The sequence below is a fragment of the Propithecus coquereli genome, unplaced genomic scaffold (assembly GCF_000956105.1).
Source record: "Propithecus coquereli isolate 6110/MARCELLA unplaced genomic scaffold, Pcoq_1.0 Scaffold28, whole genome shotgun sequence".
Classification (NCBI taxonomy): Eukaryota; Metazoa; Chordata; class Mammalia; order Primates; family Indriidae; genus Propithecus; species Propithecus coquereli.
The window spans coordinates 9607825-9628025 of record NW_012148396.1 but is presented as its reverse complement, the minus strand read 5'-3'; the positions used below and the strand labels follow the sequence as shown (position 1 = coordinate 9628025).

Sequence of the window (20201 nt, the reverse complement as noted above, 5' to 3'; positions counted from 1 at the left end):
TATTTTTGTGCCAGTACTAAACTGTTTTGATTACTACAGCCTTATAATAAAGTTTGAAGTCTGGTAAATTGATACCTCCCATTTTGCTTTTATTGCCTAGAATTGTTTTTGCTACGGCAGTTCATTTTATCCGACCATTGTGGTGAATGCTTGCGATTGTCAAAAAAAAATCTATTTTTCATCACACATAATGATACAATGTAGAAATGATTTTCCTTTATATCGTGACAGCAAAGAAGGGCAAGCTTTGAGACGATTTCTCTTCTGATGCTCGTTTGATGCGTGTGGAACCCATCTACCCAGCTTCTCTACCTTGCCGATTTGTTTCAAATGGTCCAATATTGTTGGAATAGTAACATCAAACCTTGGTGCTAATTCACACATAGGTTGCAATGGATTTGCTTCCACTACAGCTTTCAAGCTCATCATTATCCATCTTGAACTCAGGTCACGCACATGGCTCACTTTTAAAATTAAAACTGCCAGAATGGAACTTCTCAAACCATTGATGTGTACTATGTGTTCATTAACCACATCCTTCCCAAATACTTCGATGATATTTCAAGATGTTTACATTGCATTGGTTCCATGATGGAACTCATATTCAAAAATAACACGAATTATGTGAATGGTTTCACAAAAATTGCTCCAAAAAAAATGTGAAAGGTAATCAGAAGCCAAAATGTGTGTTTGAAAGACTGAGAATGTACCTTCACAACAGAAAATAAAACAAGTAGTGTCAAAGTGAAATGTCAGAGATATCAACTGTCAAACTTAGTACTTAAGGAAATTGGACATTTCATACTTAATGACCTAATATAAGAAAAGGAAATTTCTGTGTGTTTACTGGTTTTCATTGTTTATTGGTGAGTGAAAGTTGAAACCTGGTTTAGTCATAAGGTACTAATATATGTGAGCACTTTGTTATCAAACCCAGACTTGAAATCATCCTGGGTCTCTTCAGAGAGTGTGATGGGGTAAATGGACCAAAATTCTGTGCATTCCATAAAACTCCAAGACTAGAAACCTGCTTTTCCCCTAGTGAACACCATAGTTCTGGGCTAAGCCTGTCTAACTGAGACAAGTTTGCTGCCAGTGGGCTCCTCTATATTCCCTGTGAGTTCAGAGGACATGAAGGTGACCTTTTCATGGGGTCATCAGGGAAGGTGCCGAGAGAAGGTGGGATTTCTCCCAGGGTGTGAGTAGCAACGAATACAAGTAGAAGAAATGATTTGTGCCCTGCACTACCTTACACTCAGCATCTGGACATGGAGGGATAGATTGCACAAATGGAGACATATGATTAGACATAGCTGTAGACAATGGATTATATCTCTGACAGGAGAGAGTTTGCTCTTCAATTGGTTGTAGCAATGAGCTGTGAAATAAGGAGACATGGTCAGCCTATGCTTTACCAAGAGTAACTAGTGTTGATGTGCACTGGGTATTGAACTGGCAGAGGTAGAAGAGGGAAACAAAGGTACTTTTGTGGGAGTTTCAAAGAGGTGCCAGCTCCTGTCCTTTGTTGCTCAGGGATTTGTGTTGGCAAGGAGAAGCTGCAGAAATCGCCTTTGAGAGAATTACTAAAAGATACTCTTTCCTCTAGACAAATCCCCCACCCCAGAACACACTATTAGGAGACTGGAACTTGGGCTGGATTCAGCTCCATCTGGGTACTCTTGTGTAGGATATTGTCATTTACAGTGGCTCTGTCAGAAATTCTAGGTCTTGGATCAAAAAGCCAGAAAGGACATTGTACGCATGTCTCATTTCCGCATAGAAGTCTATAAACTGCAAATGTCCTTCCTGTCCTGATGAGAATTCGTCTTTTGACGCTGTCTTTGACTCTGCTTGGTCCTTTGTCCGTGCTTTCCTCTGAATCCATGTTTACTACCTTCTTCTGTCCCTCCCCTTGTTCCTCTCTCTGCCTCTTCCCTTGCTTGATATACAACTTTGTACCTGGGATTGAGTCCTCTTAAAGGGAGTGTAACAGTACCACTTCATCCACTCAGTGCCCTGGGAGATCTGCCCCATGAAGTACTGGTACCATGAGCACAACACAGCAGCATGTGTCCTTAGTGTGCACATAATGGGTTTCTGACACTTTTTGTATACGGTACGTGTTATAATTTATCTTGTGGAGAGGTCTGGGAATATCCTTTATCATATTATCAACAGCATTGTGCCATAATAAAGAAATATTTGGTTAGTGCAGGAACTTCTTTTTTAGACAGGGTCTTGCTCTGTCACCCAGGCTAGAGTGCAGTGGCACAATCATAGCTCACTGCAGTCCTCCAGCCTCAGCCTCCCAAAGTGCTGGCATTAAAGGCATGAGCCACTGCACCCAGCCAGTGCAGGAACTCTTAAGATGTTCTTACATTATAAGTTATAGCTTCAGTTAATTGCTAACTCTTAAAAACCAGTGATGATTTTCTTTCATAGACATTTTCATTTTAATGTCAGCATCATTTAAAAAAACTTTTCTTAATCACCTAAAAGATTAAGAAGATTAGGGTAGTTGTGATTTGTATAACCTAATGTAAAGGGCAGCAGGCGTTCCATCACATTCCCCAATGAGTCTTCCGTACATGCTGCCTATTTACAAACATACCTTCACCCAGCCTTCATACCTAGGTAGGTAAAGGGAAGAGTTTGTTCTAATGTTTATCTGTCTGCAGCCCAGGAGAAATTTCACCTTCTTAGGGAACCTTCTCTGATGACTTCATTCAAGTTACCTTCTTCTCTGAACTCAAGCATTGGATTTGGGGGAGTGTTTTAGATTGCTATATATTAATTTATAGAGAACAAGTAACAAACTGATTAGGCCCAAATTCAAAGAACTTTTCATATATATCTTCAACACCAACAGAAACATAGCCTTAATTGTATGTTCCTGAATGTGTTTTTTAAAAAATGATATTAATATTTCAGCCTGATCTTGAACAATATGATCTCCTTGGTTCAGAAAGTATAATCCCCTCCTTGGGTCTAGTCCTTAGAAAGTGGTAAAGAAGGGTAGCTGGCATGCTACCCTTGGGTGGTGATAATCGAAGAGTTGCAGAAATGCATTTTTAAGTTTACATGCCTTGTTTATTATTAAAGGGAAAGAGTATATTTTGTAGTTTTCAGAACTTTCCTTATTTATAAAACTACTGTTTGAGAAACAAAGATTCCTAAGTAATTTATTTAACTTGATACTTTTACCAAAGATTTCTGATAATGTACTCAAAGAAATGAACATTGCATTATTTTTTAGCCTATAGGGTTTTTTTTCCCAGTTTATAACAGTCATTTTTGTGGGGGGTATGTTTTAGGGCATCATTCAGAAGATAGTGGACAGTCACAAAGTGAAGCACGTGGCCTGCTACGGATTCCGCCTCAGTCATCTGCGGTCAGAGGAGGTTCACTGGCTTCACGTGGATATGGGCGTCTCCAGTGTGAGGGAGAAGTATGAGCTTGCCCACCCACCAGAAGAGTGGAAGTAAGATGCAAACCTACTTTGGTGTGATGCACACTTGATTTGTTATGTGTATTGAAAACATACATAAGAGGATGGATGGGTATGCTTAATTTTCACACCGCTTGTCATTACAACTCCTGTATAAACAAAATTGGTTAGTAACTAATAACCAGTCATCTCTTCTGTCTGGCTTTGGGGGATGATTAACTTTACATTCCTTGAACCATCTGATTTCAGTCAACTGTGACGGGTCTTTTGCCAGTCACATTTCTCATCCGTGTTGCTTTGTTTCAGTCTTTGCTCTAAATAGAACTGAAGCCTCAAATCTTTTTATTTTCTCATCTTTTGTCATCCTTTAATGTAGCAGGACCTGATGTGCCTATGAGGAGACCACACCTAATTACTGTATCAATGGGTTATGTAACTTTATTATGCCCAATAATCTAGAGCTCACCTACAAAGAATGGGTGTATATTTGATATTCAAATGCAATATTAAAATAATTAGGAAGTGATCTCTTAGTGGCTCCTACTGAAACGTTAGGGAAACTGAAATTATTTCAAAGTGAATTAAAAGAATTCTCTATAATTGTTGGCCACTCATAATGGCTCACATCTATAATCCCAGCATTTGGGAGTGAGGCGGGAGGATGGCTTGAGCCCAGGAGTTCAAGATCAGGCCAGGCAACATAGCAAGACCTTCGTCTCTACAAAAAATTTTAAAAATTAGCTGAGTGTGGTGGCATGTGCCTGTAATCCTAGCTGTTTAAGAGGCTGAGGCGGGAAGATCACTTGAGCCCAGGAGTTTGAGGCTGCAGTGAGTTATAATCACACTACCTGCACTCCAGCCCAGGCAACAGAGTGAGACGCTGTCTCCAAAAAAAAAAAAAAAAATTCCCTGTAAGTGTCTTTTTCTCCTTGTTCTCCCCCTAATAATTTTTTTCATTATTAAATAAATCAAGATGTAAGTTGGAAATCGTACATCTAAAATACTTACTTTTGAGAACGGGCTAACTTGTAAAAATGGGCTTCCTCCACTGGTGGTCTTGTTTTTATAGAAAATGCTGCAGAAATAAAGATAATTATAGATTGAAGAGTACATTCAGAGTGTAACTTACATTCCAAGACTCTAGATCGATGAGACTAGACATTTTTACAGTAAAACCAATGTGTTTAGGTAAACAAATCCTAAATTGAATCAAATGTCTGATTTACAGAGTTCATTGAAGAAATATAGTTGTATTTTCGAATTTATCAAATAGAACCAAGCTAACAAAATATTCCTTGAGAATTTAGTTTGGTTGGTTTATACCAGTGGCTGGAGAGGATCTGTAGTTAGTTAAGTAAGTATTTAAAATGTAAGAATATCTAAAAGTTAGAGGCTTGATATGGTGGCTTACGCCTGGAATCCTAGCATTCTGGGTGGCCAAGGCAGGATGATAGCTTGAGCTCAGCAGTTTGAGACCAGCTTGAGCAAGAGCGAGACCCGGTCTCTAATAAAAATAGAAAAAATTAGCCAGGTGTGGTGGTGCACACCTGTAGTAGTCCCAGCTACTCGGGAGGCTGAGGCAGGAGGTTCGCTTGAGCCCAGGAGTTTGAGGTTGCTGTGAGCTAGGCTGACGCCACGGCACTCGAGTGAGACTATGTCTCAAAAAAAAAATATCTAAAAGTTAGATAAAAATTCTTGCAGGAATTTTTATTGAATATAATTCTTTTTTTTTTTTAAAGACAAGGTCTCACTCTGTTTCCCAGGCTAGAGTGCAGTGGCGTGATTATAGCTTAGTTCACTATAACCTCAAACTCCTGGGCTAAAATATCCCCTGCCCCAGCCTCCTGAGTAACTGGGACTACAGGTGTGTGCTACCACACCTGGCTAGTATTTAACACAATTCTTTTATCTTCTTAGTTTATATAGACATGCCAGCAGTAAATGTCATGATGGTATTCTTAGTGCTCAATAAAACATTTATTAAATCTAAATCTGAGTATACTGTTTTGTTTTTGTTCTTTTAAGCCAATTTATTTTGCCATATTTCAAGTAAAATTGAATAGGTATTACTTTACGTAATGGGTCCTAAATCTTCAAAAGTAAAAAAAAATTAAAGCTGAGTTAAATAGAACTTCTCATAAATTGACCCTGCTTGAATGAAGAGTCAAGATGCTGCTGATGACACAGATGTATTATCCTGATGAGTCCCTGCTGAAGCCAGCCATTATGCGAGCTATAAGCTATTTATAAGAGAGGCTTGCAAATGTACATTTCATTAAACTCTTTCCAAACCTTATGAGTTAGACTGTTGTAGTCTATGTTTCACAGGTAAAAACAGAGGCATAGCAAAATTAATAAACTTTCAGTCACATAAATAATTTGTGACACAATTTTGATTTGACTTTAGCTGTCTGACTTTATGGTACAGGTTTTTAAAGTCAGTATGCCTATCATACAGGAATAATGTTGTCTTAAAAACTTGGAAAATATAGCTAGGTGTTTAAGATTAGTGAAAGTTGCATGGGTAAGTAGGTAGAGGTGATGACAGAAAATGTAATGGAGATAAAACTGACATATGGTACTTCCAAGAGTATCAGGGCGAATACTGATTGTTCTGTATGTTTAAAAAGGAAGGAATTTAAAGTGTCAGTAGGGAACAGGAGAATATCAAGAGTAACCAAGCAGATTTGTATCCATCCAAATAGAAGTTCTAGAAATCATAGGATAGGTAAAATAGCAGATTAGACATAGCTGAAAAATTAGTAAACAAGAAGGTGGATCAGAGAAAATTGCCCAAGACATAGCTTAGAGAGGTGAACAGATGGAAAATTGAAAGCAAGTATATGTAATATGATGAATGAAAAGGTCAGCCCATTTCTAATAGAAACTTCAGATGAAAATGAAAATGGGGAAAAGGAAGTAATCCCAAGAGATTATGGTTGAGAATATTCTAGAATCAATGAATGATAGGAGTCCTCAAATACAGGATTAACATAAAATTCCAGAGTTAATAAATTTAAGTAGACACTTTGGCAGGTTTTAGTAAAATACTGTACTAGAGAACAAGACAGGATATTAAAATCAACCAGAAAAAATTCAGACTTTTCATCAGTAATAATAGATGCTAAGAATACAATGAAATAATATGTTCAAAGCAGTGAGAAAAAACTGGTAACCTATTATTTGTTTGCCCACTAACCATTGCCCTGAGATTACTATTCATAACAGGGTGAGACAGAGACATTTTCCTTAGAGAATTTACCACCAAAGGAACCTCTGACAAAAATACTTCAGGAAAAAGGAAAACGATCTCTAAGGAAGGTTTCAGTTACAAGAAGGAAAAAATTGGGTAGATCTAAATATACACTGACTCCATTAAACAAACATAATGATAAGAACTGATTTTTAATTTGAAGAATTTTCACGGGTAAAACATAAGCATAGAAAAGGAACAAAGTACACCAGGCAAATGGTAACCTGGGAGAGAGAAGATTGGTATTGCCCTATTAATAGCCTATGAAAAAAGTCTGTCTTTTTTGTTTCATAAGAGATACTTACTCTGGATGAAAAAAGTCTTTAAAACATTTTTTTAAAAGCATAATTAGGGATATAGAGGGCAATTATATAATAATAGAAGGTACATTTCACCAAGAATTTAATAAATATTCTTCACTTAGCTTTCTGGACACAAGAGTGTTCTGGTTTTCCTCCTGCTCCACTGACCATTCATAGTTTTCCCTTGCTTAGCCTTTTAAGTTTTGGAGTGCTCCAGTAACCTCTTTTCTTCTCTGTCTACTCTCCCTAGACCTGCCTTTGGCATTAAATTCACATATTTAATTGGGTGAACACAGGGAACCTGATAAACAAGTATTGTAGTAACCCAGGCAAAGATCATAAGCAGTGGTGGAGCAGGGGAGTAGCAATGGAAGTGGTGATGTCCAGGGATGTATGGCTGCTTCTCCGGGGATATGTTTTTAAGGCAGAGCTGCTGGGATTTGCTGAGGGATCTCCTAGAGTGTAAGCCATCCAATTAAATGTATAAATCATTTGGGCTCAGAAACTTCTCATAGCTCCTCATCATACCCAGAGCAAACCTCAGAGTTTCTGATTACATCCCAGTCCTTCTTTTCTTCTTTCCTTCATCTATTGTAGTGACATTGGTCCTTTTGAAATTTCAGTTTTCCGTTAAACTAATACATTTTAGGATTATTTTCGTAAATGCTCAGGATCTGATTTGGTGGTTTCCAACTTTGTTAATTGTTGGATCGTATAGCCCTCCATCTTAACTAATGCTTCCTTTGTCTTGTCTCCCTTTTTGCCTTTATCTTTTACAACTTTTCACTTACTGGACTCTAGCCGCCACTGGCCTTCTCAACATGAACACCCATGCATGTTGCTTAGTGGGGCCTTTGAACTTGATGTGACTCTGCTGTCCTTTCCAAGCATGGCTTGAACCTCCCCTCATTCCAGGCACATGCTCAGTGGTCACCACTTCACTGTGGCATTCCTGGTCATCTGTCTAAAGAACTCTTGCCTACCCAGTGCTTCTCATCGACTTGTCAGGACTGATAATCATAGATGTGCTTATCCTTCTCCCTCAGGGACTTATCTTATTCATTGCTCTATTCCTGTTTCTAGTTGTGCCTGGTATATAATACACACTCAGTAAAAAATATTTGAATGAAAACTGAATGAATGTATCGATAATGTAATTGTAAAATAAGCCAAAATATGATGATGTATAAACTTTAATTAGGAACCAAACAGCATTAGTTTAAGTTATTAATAATAACAGTATTACCATATTAACACATGTCACTTACTATGTGTGAGACAGATCATTAAGCACTTGAGATATTTTATCAAAAATTAGTTCACATTGTGACAGTTTGATAAGTAGGTACTCTCCTTTTGCCATTTTACTTGTGAGAAAGCTGTGGTTTAGAGAGGCTTAATAGCTTTCCCCAGAGGTCATATGACTTAAATGGGTGGCAGAGTGGAAATGGAATCTATGCACTCGGCTGTTTCTTCTCTACTTCTTTATTAAGTATGTAACTCCAAAATGTAGAACATTATATTTTTTTTCTCTCGTTTGCAGTCATCTTCTCACTTGATAGGTGGCTATGTTAGTGCAACTGTAGTTCTGGCTTTAATTTTTTTTTATTTTTTTTATTTTTTTTGAGACAGGATATTGCTCTGTCTCTCAGACTAGAGTAGAGTGGCATCATCATAGCTCACTTCAACCTCAAACTCCTGGGCTCAGGTGATCCTCCTGCCTCAGCCTCCTGGAAGCTGGGACTATAGGCACACGCCACCACACCCAGCTAATTTTTCTATTTTTTGCAGAGACAGGGTCTTGCTCAGGCTGGTCTTGAACTCCTGGCCTCAAACAGATCCTCTCGCTTCAGCCTCCCAAAGTGCTAGGATCTGGCTTTAATTCTGACAAGTATGATCTTCATATTAAAATGATAAAGTGCCAGGATTCATCAATATAATTGGGTGTAAATTTCTATTTCTGTGAGGATTTTTTTTTTTTTTTTTTTTTTTTGAGACAGAGTCTCACTGTGCTGCCCGGGCTAGAGTGCCGTGGCATCAGCCTAGCTCACAGCAACCTCAAACTCCTGGGCTCAAGCAATCCTCCTGCCTCAGCCTCCTGAGTAGCTGGGACTACAGGCATGCGCCACCATGCCCGGCTAATTTTTTCTATATATATATTTTTAGTTGTCCAGCTAATTTCTTTCTACTTTTAGTAGAGACGGGGTGTTGCTCTTGCTCAGGCTGGTCTTGAACTCCTGACCTTGAGCGATCCACCTGCCTCGGCCTCCCAGAGTGCTAGGATTACAGGTGTGAGCCACCGTACTCGGCCTCTGTGAGGATTTTGAACAGAGATTGTTCTTCTGTGCTGCGTGCTATAGAGTCTATTCATATTATTGAATAAGCCTGAGATATAAACTTGTTCACTTGAGTCTTCATTTCTTCAGACACCTCAGTAAGCCAGCTTGCAGTGAACATATTTGGTTATAAGTGTCTCAGGTAGGATGACCTCAGAGAGGTGTCATGACATGTCATTGGGAGAAAACATTGATTTGATATGTGGCTATCCATGTAGGAAGAAGAACAACAACAAAATTGGATCCTACCTCAAACAGTACACAGAAATCCACGAGTTGGACAAGTAGTGAAACATCACAAGCCAAAGTTTTTAAAAGTTTACTGGAAAATATAGTTGAATATGTTTCTGGCCCTGGGGTAGGAAGATTTTCTTAAGATCCCCAAAGTTTTAACTATAAAAAGAATGGCAAATTTTACTTCATTAAGAGTAAATATAGTAAAATAAATAAATAAAATAAAGTGCAGAGTGGGAGAAAGTACTTGTAACACACTTAATCAACAAAGAGTGGTGTGAGGAGTTCTGATCAGTATGAAGATTGCATATAACTCAATAATTAATGCACGAGACATTTTCATCAAAGAGTAAACAAGTTTGGCCAGTAATCATAGAAGGTGCTGTTGACATCACTGATCAGGGAAATGCATCTGTAAACCATGATGAAATTCTATCTCCAGTTGGTAAAAACTTTGACAATATCAATAGCTGGAAAGGTTGTGGATCTGACAGGGTCTTGTCTACGCTGCAAGGGAGGACATAAATTGATAAAACCATTTGGGAAAACACCAGCTTTTAGTGACTTGAAAATCGAGTCATTATGTACCCTACCACCCTGCTGTTCCACTTCAGGTTCTATCTTTAAATAACCCTAGCTGTAGTTTCTATACTAGGCTAGAGATGCAAGAATGTTCATAGAATAAGCCATGACAGTTCAGTCACTTGGGCAGTGTTGTACAAGTCAAAATCAAGTATAGGTACGTGCAACAATATGGATGAAGCTTAGCCATATTACATCGTGTGACTAAGTTCCAGCCCAACTTTGAGAATTGTACAGTTAAAAATGGTTAATATTTTGTTATGTAAATTTTACCTCAATTAAAAAAATAAAGGTCCCAGAAGATGATGTACAGCATGATTCGCTTCTTACAAAGTAAAAAGCAAAAAAAAAAAAAAAAAAACCTAAAAATATTGTTAGGAACACTTGTGTTGAATAAGACCATGTGGAACATGTAAAGGGAATGATAAATTCCATCACAGGTAATTGGAAGGCCCAGAGTCTCGGCGGGGGCAGCCACCAGCTCTTCCTAATCCCCACAGGCTCCAGAAGAACGTGTGCTGAATCTTAGGGTCTAAGGCCAAGTTCGAAAATCACTCCAGTAGTGTGCATGTACACCTGCCTGTCCCCAGCACTTTCCCAGTCAGTCTAAGGGCAAGTGGGAACTTAACCTGTTCCTGGGCTACTGGAAGAGCGCAGTTAAATGGGTAGTATTTGAGTCAGCCAAAAAAGTTTAAATTATGGTACCATACGTAGTTTATAATACAGCAAAAGGTATTACACAGTCGTGGAGAGATTTCCTTTAAACAGATTTAAACTTTAAAGTTTTGCACGTAAATAAATAAATTTTACTTACTAAATTTTAGTTATCTGAAATCACGTACATGGGAATGATCTGTTTGGCTTCTGACTGGGTTAATCAGATATAAGTCCTTTCAGATGTTGAATTCAGGGCTTTGAGGGCCAGGTGTAAGAAAAGGCTCTTGGCATTTGAGAAAGCATTGTGGGGCTTTTTCAGTGCAAGTGAAAAAGCAAATCCTTTTTGTTATCAAGATGTGGTTTACATTCTTCCGCACCTCTCTTCACTGCTGCTTAATAGCTCTTCGCTCTGTAAAGGGTTTTTTTTTTTCCCCCAGACCTTTTGCAGGAGAAAAAAGTCTTTAGAGGAGAGGTGATTTTTTTTCATAGGTGACAAAAGAAAATGAATGATAATTGAATACTTCTTAGATTGTATTTTAATACAGTTTTCTAAGTTTGTTATCTTGAAATGACATTCCATGTAAATATACCTTAATTTGAGAAGCCAGTGTTTATAATATTGAATTCAATAACAGTTGTTAAAAAGATTTAAGGCAATAAGAGACAGTAAACACAGGAACACTTTGGCAAGTTTGGAAGTGACACCTTTACAAAACAGGATGGATTTTGAAATTTATTGATTTATTATACATTTTACTGAATGTTTCTATACTAGACACTGTCAAAGACAAATTGATTTAGCGTTCTTTCCTTCTTTGAATTCTTAGACTTTTCACCTTACCTTCCCACCCTCTGCCTTTGGTACAGTCATGGGTTGCCATGGCAGTATGTAAGAGAATGAAAAAGGAAGCTCTCCCCACCGATTTTATAATTTAATCCTATGTTATACGATTCTGTTGCTTCCCCTGTTCTTTCTCCTCCAGTGTCCTTCTCTGTTCTCCCACTTGCCTTCCTCTCTTCTACCTTCCTTCTCTTGGCTTTGTAGCTTCATAGCTGGGCTCCTCTCTGAATTCTTTTCTTTTCCCAAATTCTTGTTATTTATGGATCATTATCTCTCTAAGGGTTCCGAACCCTCCTCCCCCTAAAATACTGAAAATGACTGGAATTGAATTATATTCTTGAGATAACATGGGGAAATGTTGTGTGTTTTACAATGTTAGGTCTTCCTATCTTTGTTGTCTCTCATCTTTAATCAGTTTTTTTTATTCATATATAGTACATTGATTATATAATTTAAGCTATAAAGTATAGATAAAACCAGAAATTTAAAAAGTATATGATAAAGTAAAATTACTTTTACCAAAATATTACTAATTAATGGAAATAAAGTGATTGGGTATGGTTCACTTTTTAGAAAATCTTGGTTGAACAGTTTTGACTGTACTGATTCTAAGGTTTTGTTCCAGGTTCTGTTTATTCTTTTTCTGTTTTTAATGACTGTCATAGCTAAAAACATTCTTTACAAAGATACGCATAATTCGATAGAAGGAGGATACCATTGACTGTGTTTGCTCTCATGATGGTGATTTTTATTACCAGTCACAATCATGTAAAAGTTTGTTGAAATTTGGCCAGTGAATTTGCATTTTCCCTGATAATTCCTTTCAGTATAATTGATTTTGAAATATATTTTTATATTAACGTCAAATTCTTTTATTGGAGAAATTTTGAAACATGTTGGAAAATTCTGTTTTCAGATTTTTTATGAGTGATACATATGACTCAATTTAGGTAACAAAGTTATGAATTGATGGCAATATTTCAGACTTCAAAATGCTCTCCCCATAGCATGATAGCATCCTTTTCTCTTTTGTTTTTAATTTTTATTATGGATAATGTCAAATATATCAAAAGTAGACAGAATTGTAATAATGGAGCCCCATGCACTTGCCACACAGTTTTGACAATTGCCAACTCATGGTCATTTTGTTTCCAACCTTTTTCTCTCCAGCTCCCCATATTGTTTTGCAGTAAATTTCACACATCATACCATTTCATCCATAAGTTTTTAGTACATGTCTCTAAGACTGGGTTTCTCAAGTTCAGCACTGTTGACATTTTGGGCCAAATAATTCTTTCTTGTGGGTGAGCTGTTTTGTACATCGTATGGCTTCTACCCAGTAATGACAGGAGCCCACTCCCACCCCCATCGTAACAAGCAAAAGTATGTCCGGTTATTGCCAAATGTCCACTAGAGGAAATGGGGAGGGGGCAAAATCTCCTAAAGTTAAAAACCACTGCTCTAAAATGTAAGGACTGTTTTCCATCATGACACCAAAAATTGTGGGAAAAAAAATCTTCAAAAATTATTCTTAATTTCATAAAATGGCTTGTCAGTATTCAAATTTGTACTTTAATAAATATGACAAAAATCTTAAATTATCTGAATTAGGCTCCAAATTAGATCTACATGTTTGTTGTGTCCTAAGTCTTTTCTAATCATCTTTATCCAGTTTTCCCCTTGCTTGCAGTTTGTTGAGGAAGCTATGTTGCTTGTAATACAATTTTCCCTTCATCTGGATTTTGCCAATGACATTCCTATCCCTTGTCTTTGATGTCTTCTAATGTCTTTTCTACACAAAGCTTTTGTGGCATCTTTATGACATTAATTCTTATTCTGTAGTTTGTTGCTATTAGGGTTATCTTATATTTTATTATTTTCTTTTAGTATTTCTCAAGCGAACATTTATCTCACTTGTTTTCATTCATTCATGTTTTCTGATAAATGTATTTGACCTATAAGTTGTTATTTAAGTTTTGCTTTGGCTATGTCTCACAACTTAATGGTTTTTTTTTTTTTTTTTTTTTGTCAATCAATATTTTGTTACTTCTGCCAAGATTGTTGGAAGATACCCAAGGATTATTTAGGGGTATATTGTTAGGTTTCAGCTATGTGTGCTTAAGGAAAAAAAGATTGTTGGTTATTGATTTATTTTGTTACATTATAGGAAGAGTAATATTTTTATGATGGTTTTTTTTTTTTTACTCCATTAAGGTGATTCTTTGTGCTTTAGTATTAGGTCATTAAATATGAAATATCCGATTTTGAATCAAAAGTTTATTATATCTCAAACAAGAAGCAGTCCAGTTAATCAAAGTATGCACCTAAACTATTGACACAGTTTTGCCATCTTAAGAGTAGATTGTTTATGCCAGCAACGAAGAAGCTTGGAGAGTGAGTGACAATGAAATGGCAAGAGGCATTTTCCACAGCTTGTTGAGAATTGAATATTTTTCCTTGCAAGAAGGGGTCCAAAGCCTGGAAGAAGTGGTAGTGAGCTGGTGCAAGGTGGAAATATGTGTCAATGCAACCAGACTCTTAAAATAATAAAAAAAAAAAATGTGGGGAAAATGATGAATTTCATGGAGGAGAGGGGATTGGGGAGTCAGCTCTAGGGTAGTAGAATGTGGGTGTCAGTTGTTGTAGGACTGAGGTGAGGTGATTGGACTGGAATTAGGTGGAATTGAGGAAAGTTTCAGTAGGGTTGTATTAATAAATATGCTAGACTCTATAGTGTGTTGAAGCAGGGACTACAATTCATAAGGTGATCTAAAGGCCTTACCTAACTCCATGTAAGCAAGCTCCTTTAAGTTCTCTTACGTTTTTAAGCCATAGGTACCTTCTGTTAGTTTCATTTTGCCTTTGGACATTTATGCATGTTCTTGCTGGAGAAGAATCCCACATCTCCCTCTTAAAAGCTACAGGAACTTGGGAAGGTTGCTTAATCCCCTAATAACTTTTTTTTATCCATCTATGAAAATAGGGTAAATATTAACCTGGTTATCATTTCTCACCTAGAATTTTGCAGTCACCTCCTACTCTCCCTACTTCTTCCTTTGGCCCCAATGTCTGTTCTTCATGGTATATCTGAATCCTGAAAAATGAAAATCCTATGATGTCACTGCTCTGCTCACAGCCTGCTAGTGGCTTCCTTTCTCACTGAGAAAGTGCCCCACAGTCATGACTTGAAGGACATAAGTGATACCACCTCTCTCTGAAGCCTCTTTTCTACTCACTGCCCTGGCTCAATCTGCCCCAGCTGCATTTGCCTTTCCAGTCATCCTCCAGCCCCAGTACCTTTAGGTAGTCTGTTCCATCTGATTGGAACACTTTTCCCTGCATTTCACTGCGTAACTCCCTACCTCACCTCCTTTATTTAGATGTTTGTTTAAATATCACTGTTCCAGAGGGTTTATCATTGACTATTCTTTATAAGATAATAATTCATCGTTTGTTATTCCTTTTGCTTTGGTTTGTTTTTATAACATTTACATATTCTATTTGCTGTCTGTCTTCTGCCACAAAAATACAAACTTTTCAAGAGCCAGCACTTTGCTTCTTTAATTCACTGATGTTTTTCTAACACCAAGAACTTCACCTGAGATGTGATTGGTGCTGAAATAAATATTTGTTGAGTAATTACTAATAATAAACCCTAGAGGCCATTTGTTATGATACGTCAGTGACTGTTCTGGGTGTCTTGTGTTTACTGACTCATTTATTTCTCCTACCACCCTTATGTGAGGAAATTTTAGCACAGAGATGAAATGGCTGACAGTGAACAAGTGACATGGCCAGAATTCAAGCACAGATAGTCTTGATCCAGAGTCCATGTTCTTTCTGCTCCTCTTAAAAATAAGTCATTTGTGTAAAATGCTTATAACAATTTGTCATAGACTAAGTATTCAATAAATGTTAGTTAATATCATCATCAGCATCAAGATGCTGAATGTTAAGAGAATGCAGGTGGAGCCAGGCTGTCCAGTGTTTAATTTTGGACCTCACAGTTTCCTTACCTTTAAAATGGGAGTAACGTTAATGCCAAAAGCCTGCTGTGACCTGTTTGAATCTTGAACATGTAACCCTGGAACTGATTACTTATTCTTGCTGAGCAAAATGCAAATATTTATACTTACCTGATTATTACATTGATTAAGAGAAATAGTGCACATAAAGTTGTAAAGTGCCTGGTAAGTCCTAAATTCAAAATAAATGAATTCTGTTATTAGGCTTCTATAAATAATGTCCAACAGTAGAATATCTACAGTAAGTTACTGAACTCTTTCTGAGAGTAAAAGTGAAGTGGAACCTAATTGTTTGCCAGTTGTGTATTTTAATAAGATAGACATTTCAAATTCTCAGCAAAACTTGTGTATGTGTGTCAAACTTTTCTTCCTCAAAAGCTACCATTAAAATTTTTAAAAATCATAATAAAAAGATACCGTTCAAGAAAGACCAGCCACAGAATGAGAGAGGATATTGACTATGTCTAACAAAAGCCTCTCATCCAGAATATAGAAAGAACACCTACAAATCAGTAGGGGGTGGAGGAAGGAAAGGCAGCAATTCAGTAGGAAAAAACCAATGAAAGCTTGAATAGACACTTCACAAAAGAAGATATCCAAATGGCCAGTAAACATGAAGAAGTGCTCTCTTTCATTAGTCTTCAAGGAAATTCCAATTAAAACCACTATCTATTATTACAGTATGTTCAGAATGAGTAAAATGAAAAAACTAGAAAATACTAAGTGGAGGCAAAGATACAATGTAACCAGAACACCCCCGTGCTGCTGGTGGGAGTGTGAATTGTTACACCCTCTTTGGCATGCTGTTTGGTAATACCTGCCAAAGCTAATACATATGTCTTATGACCTAGTGATTATACTCCCAGGTATATATGCAACAGGAATGTGTACGTATTTTCACCAGAAGACATATATAAGAGCGTTCACATGGGTAGACACACGTATACAAAGAGAATGAGAAAGAGTGTTCTGGTGATGTTGGTTCGTTTTGACCATTCTAAAGCTTGGCTTTTTAAGCAAATAACGGTACATACTGTGTGATTCCACTGATGTAAATTTAGATGTAGGGAAGCTGGTGAATGTGGTAGAAGTCAGCTTAAGTCTTCCCCGAAGCAGTGGTGGAGAGTGACCCGTGGGGTTGGAGGAACTTCTGGGCGTCTAATCATGCTCTGTCTCCTGCGGAGTCACTGAGATATAGCACACTTATAATATGTGGACTTTTTTGTGCTGAAAAATAAAAATTTACGTTTAAAGCTCAATTGATTAAAATCATCTTTCAAACTAATTAGCAATACCATATTCACAATAATATAATTGTAGGCTATGAATTGAGAAAGTGACATTTCTAATTGTTTTACTTTGTGAATTATTTTTTAGATATGAATTGAGGATTCGTTATTTGCCAAAAGGATTTCTAAACCAGTTTACGGAGGACAAGCCAACTTTGAATTTCTTCTATCAACAGGTATAGGAGAGTGCTTTAATATACTTGTTTCTTTGAATCCTATTTATTACATTTTTTAATTATAGAATTAGATTAAACCTAACACTTGGGAGAATATAAATTTGTAGCTGTATGGCAGTGAAAATCTTTTAACCAGTGAGAAATTATGAATTGTTGACATTTTTTGAACTTTTGTACACCTTAAATCTTAAAAGATACTTTTGTGTGGAGTCCACAGCCATTTCTCTGTCTCTAATTCAAATACGATTATCATGCCTCAATATCAACAGATTTGTTATATGTAGAAAATTTTGTCAGAGCCAGTTATACCCGTATAATCTTGATAGCAATTTACATAACAAAGTTAAAGTTAAATTTTTACACTGAGTAGCTTTGCTTTTTACAAAACATTAGTTAGGTAATAAATACATGTGGCATAAATTAACTAACACAGTTTTACAACCAAGAAATCTTACTTGTTAATATTAGCAAATATCCAAAAAAGGCTAATGAATACCAAAAAGACTTTTGTACATATAATTTTGCCATTACCTGTACTTGGTAATTTTTTGTTTTAATAAAAATACTAAGTATCTACTTTGAACCAGTAATGCAGAAATTAATGGCATAATCTACACCTTAAATTCTTCTGTCTAGTGGAGGATTCTTGTAAACAATTACTTTGGGTTTGATCCTATGCTGTTAGTAAGCACAGATGATATGACCATACATAGAAGAGTCTGTTAACCCCAGGTAGGTTTGGACTCCCCTGGAAAGTGTCATTTGAGGAGTCTCCAACTTTGTAGACAGGAAGAGTCGTGTTTTCTAGACAAGAACATGGAGGGGAGAGAAAAAAGCATGGTCCATTTAAATCTGAGCTAAAATGGTTTGATAAGAAGCTGATGAGAGAGATAGGGACCACATCATGTAAATAGAGGAGTTTGAGTTTTCTCCTATAGATTATTGGGGAACAGTTTATAGAATTTAGTTAGTGAATGCCTCCATCAGAATTTTTTTTTTTTTTTTTTAATGAGACCACTCTGATGAGGGAGAGATTGGATTTTTAAAAGGCTCCAAGCACATTCAGAGACTCTTCAACCAATCTGGCAAGAAATTAGAAAGATATAAAGTATAAGGATATAATAGTAAGCAAATTTAGTGGATGGATTTGATAGAACCCAGAGATTGAACTAAAATGGAATGTGAAAATAAAGAAGAAAAAGGCTTATCGTTTGAGTCAAAGGCTTAGTGCCAGGAAAGAGCAATGATGAATAAGATTCATAATTGAGGGTTAAGAAGGTAAATTGTTTTATTTCTCTGAGATAACAGTAGATGTTCTTGTAAGATTCAAACAGAGAGCACGAAGCTAAGGAAGTTTCAGCATTAGAGGGGAAATGTCTTTTTTCTTCATGTCTGTGAGGTAGAAATCATAAAGAAAATATCAGGTGTTAGGTAAGGGATTCATGGAAAGGTTTGAGGGTTTGCAATAATACAGTGTTGGATAAAAGCATAAGTTATGTTTGCCAAAATGGAAAGAGAGAAGACATGTTTAGATTCCAGCTGAGATTGCTGGAGGCCTGCTCATATTGCAAAATGATTTCCATTTTACAAACTGGTTCTCATATGTATTAATACATCTTTCCCTTTAACAATACATTGAGCTTCATGTTTTGGTGAAGGAGGTAACATGAGTTTAAATAACTGATAACGTTTAAACAGCATTTTCCTCTCTTATAGATGATCTAGATCAGCATTGGTATTATTTCTTTGGAAAAAATCCACCCACTGAGGAAGTATATGGCCACATTAGTGACATCAATTTTCAGACTGCATAATATAGGCCTAAATAGCACATAGTTACTCCTTTTTATAATTTCTAGTCTAACCTATAAGTTGGCGACTTTTTTGTTCCTTTGTTCCTTGTTCACACTGTTACTAGATTGTCCTAGTTTTTCCTTGTTGGAAGACCTTGCTTCTACCTATATGATTAAAAGTTAGTACTGTACATACCACTGTATACCAATTTTCTTTTGTTGATAGGATGTATCTTATTACAGTCTATATAATTCTGTTGAGTAGCATCTATAAATTACAGGAGAAAGTGAATTCTAATGATGGAATTTTTCTTGAAAGAATATGCACTGAATACTTAAAATTTTCTACCATATAATTGCCCAATGATTTTTTTAAAAATTTCAGTCTATGGACTGTACCAGGCTTATGAGGATTCAGCACTTACCATTTACATATCAAGATATGAGTGTGAGGCCGAGAGTGGTAGCTCACGCACTCTGGGAGGCCGAGGCGGGAGGATCGCTTGAGGTCAGGAGTTCAAGACCAGCCCGAGCAAGTGTGAAACCCTGTCTCTACTAAAAATTGAAAGAAATTAGCTGGACAACTAAAAATATATAGAAAAAAAAATTAGGCATGGTGGCGCATGCCTCTAGTCCCAGCTATTTGGGAGGCTGAGGCAGAAGGATTGCTTGAGCCCAGGAGTTTGAGGTTGCTGTGAGCTAGGCTGATGCCACGGCACTCTAGCCCGGGCAACAGAGCGAGACTCTGTCTCAAAAAAAAAAAAGATACGAGTGTGAGCTGCACATTATGGGTTGCTACACAACTTGCCTTTTTCCTTCCTCTGTACTCACTATATGACCCTTCAGCTGCTCCTCTCCACCTTCTGCTGTCATTCATATTTCTACAGTTTCCTCTTCTGCACCCTGTTCCCTTTTTAATTTTTAAAAAATTGTCAAATATATGTCACATTTTTAGAAATTATCCTAAAACATCACTTAAGTTATCTCTAGTCTCATCATTTTTGTTTTACGTATGCTTTTATAATAGTTTATCAAGTACATACATTTTTAAAAGAAAGTGTAGTCATGGTTGTGTCCCACGTCATTGCTTGTTCATGCCCATGTGACACTGAATGGAGCAAGGTAAAAAGGCAGTGCTAAAGCCACAAAGGGGAGGGGAGGAAGAAGGAAAATACTGCGATTTGTCAGAATGAGTGAATTGGCAAGTATACCAAGATCCTTAAATATGTTCATATCCTCCAAAGCTCTTAGGTGGCCCTATTGAC

The 20201-nt window shown here is 36.9% G+C and overlaps 1 protein-coding gene across 1 annotated transcript in view; it reads left to right on the top strand.

The window, feature by feature from the left end:
- The window catches only part of PTK2 (protein tyrosine kinase 2), a 235961-nt gene that overhangs the window by 37776 nt on the left and 177984 nt on the right, over positions 1–20201 (top strand). Inside the window, exons 3-4 of the mRNA XM_012648123.1 lie at positions 3315–3481; positions 17056–17143. Coding sequence (XP_012503577.1) covers positions 3315–3481; positions 17056–17143 — 255 coding nt within the window. The remainder of the gene's footprint in view (positions 1–3314; positions 3482–17055; positions 17144–20201) is intronic.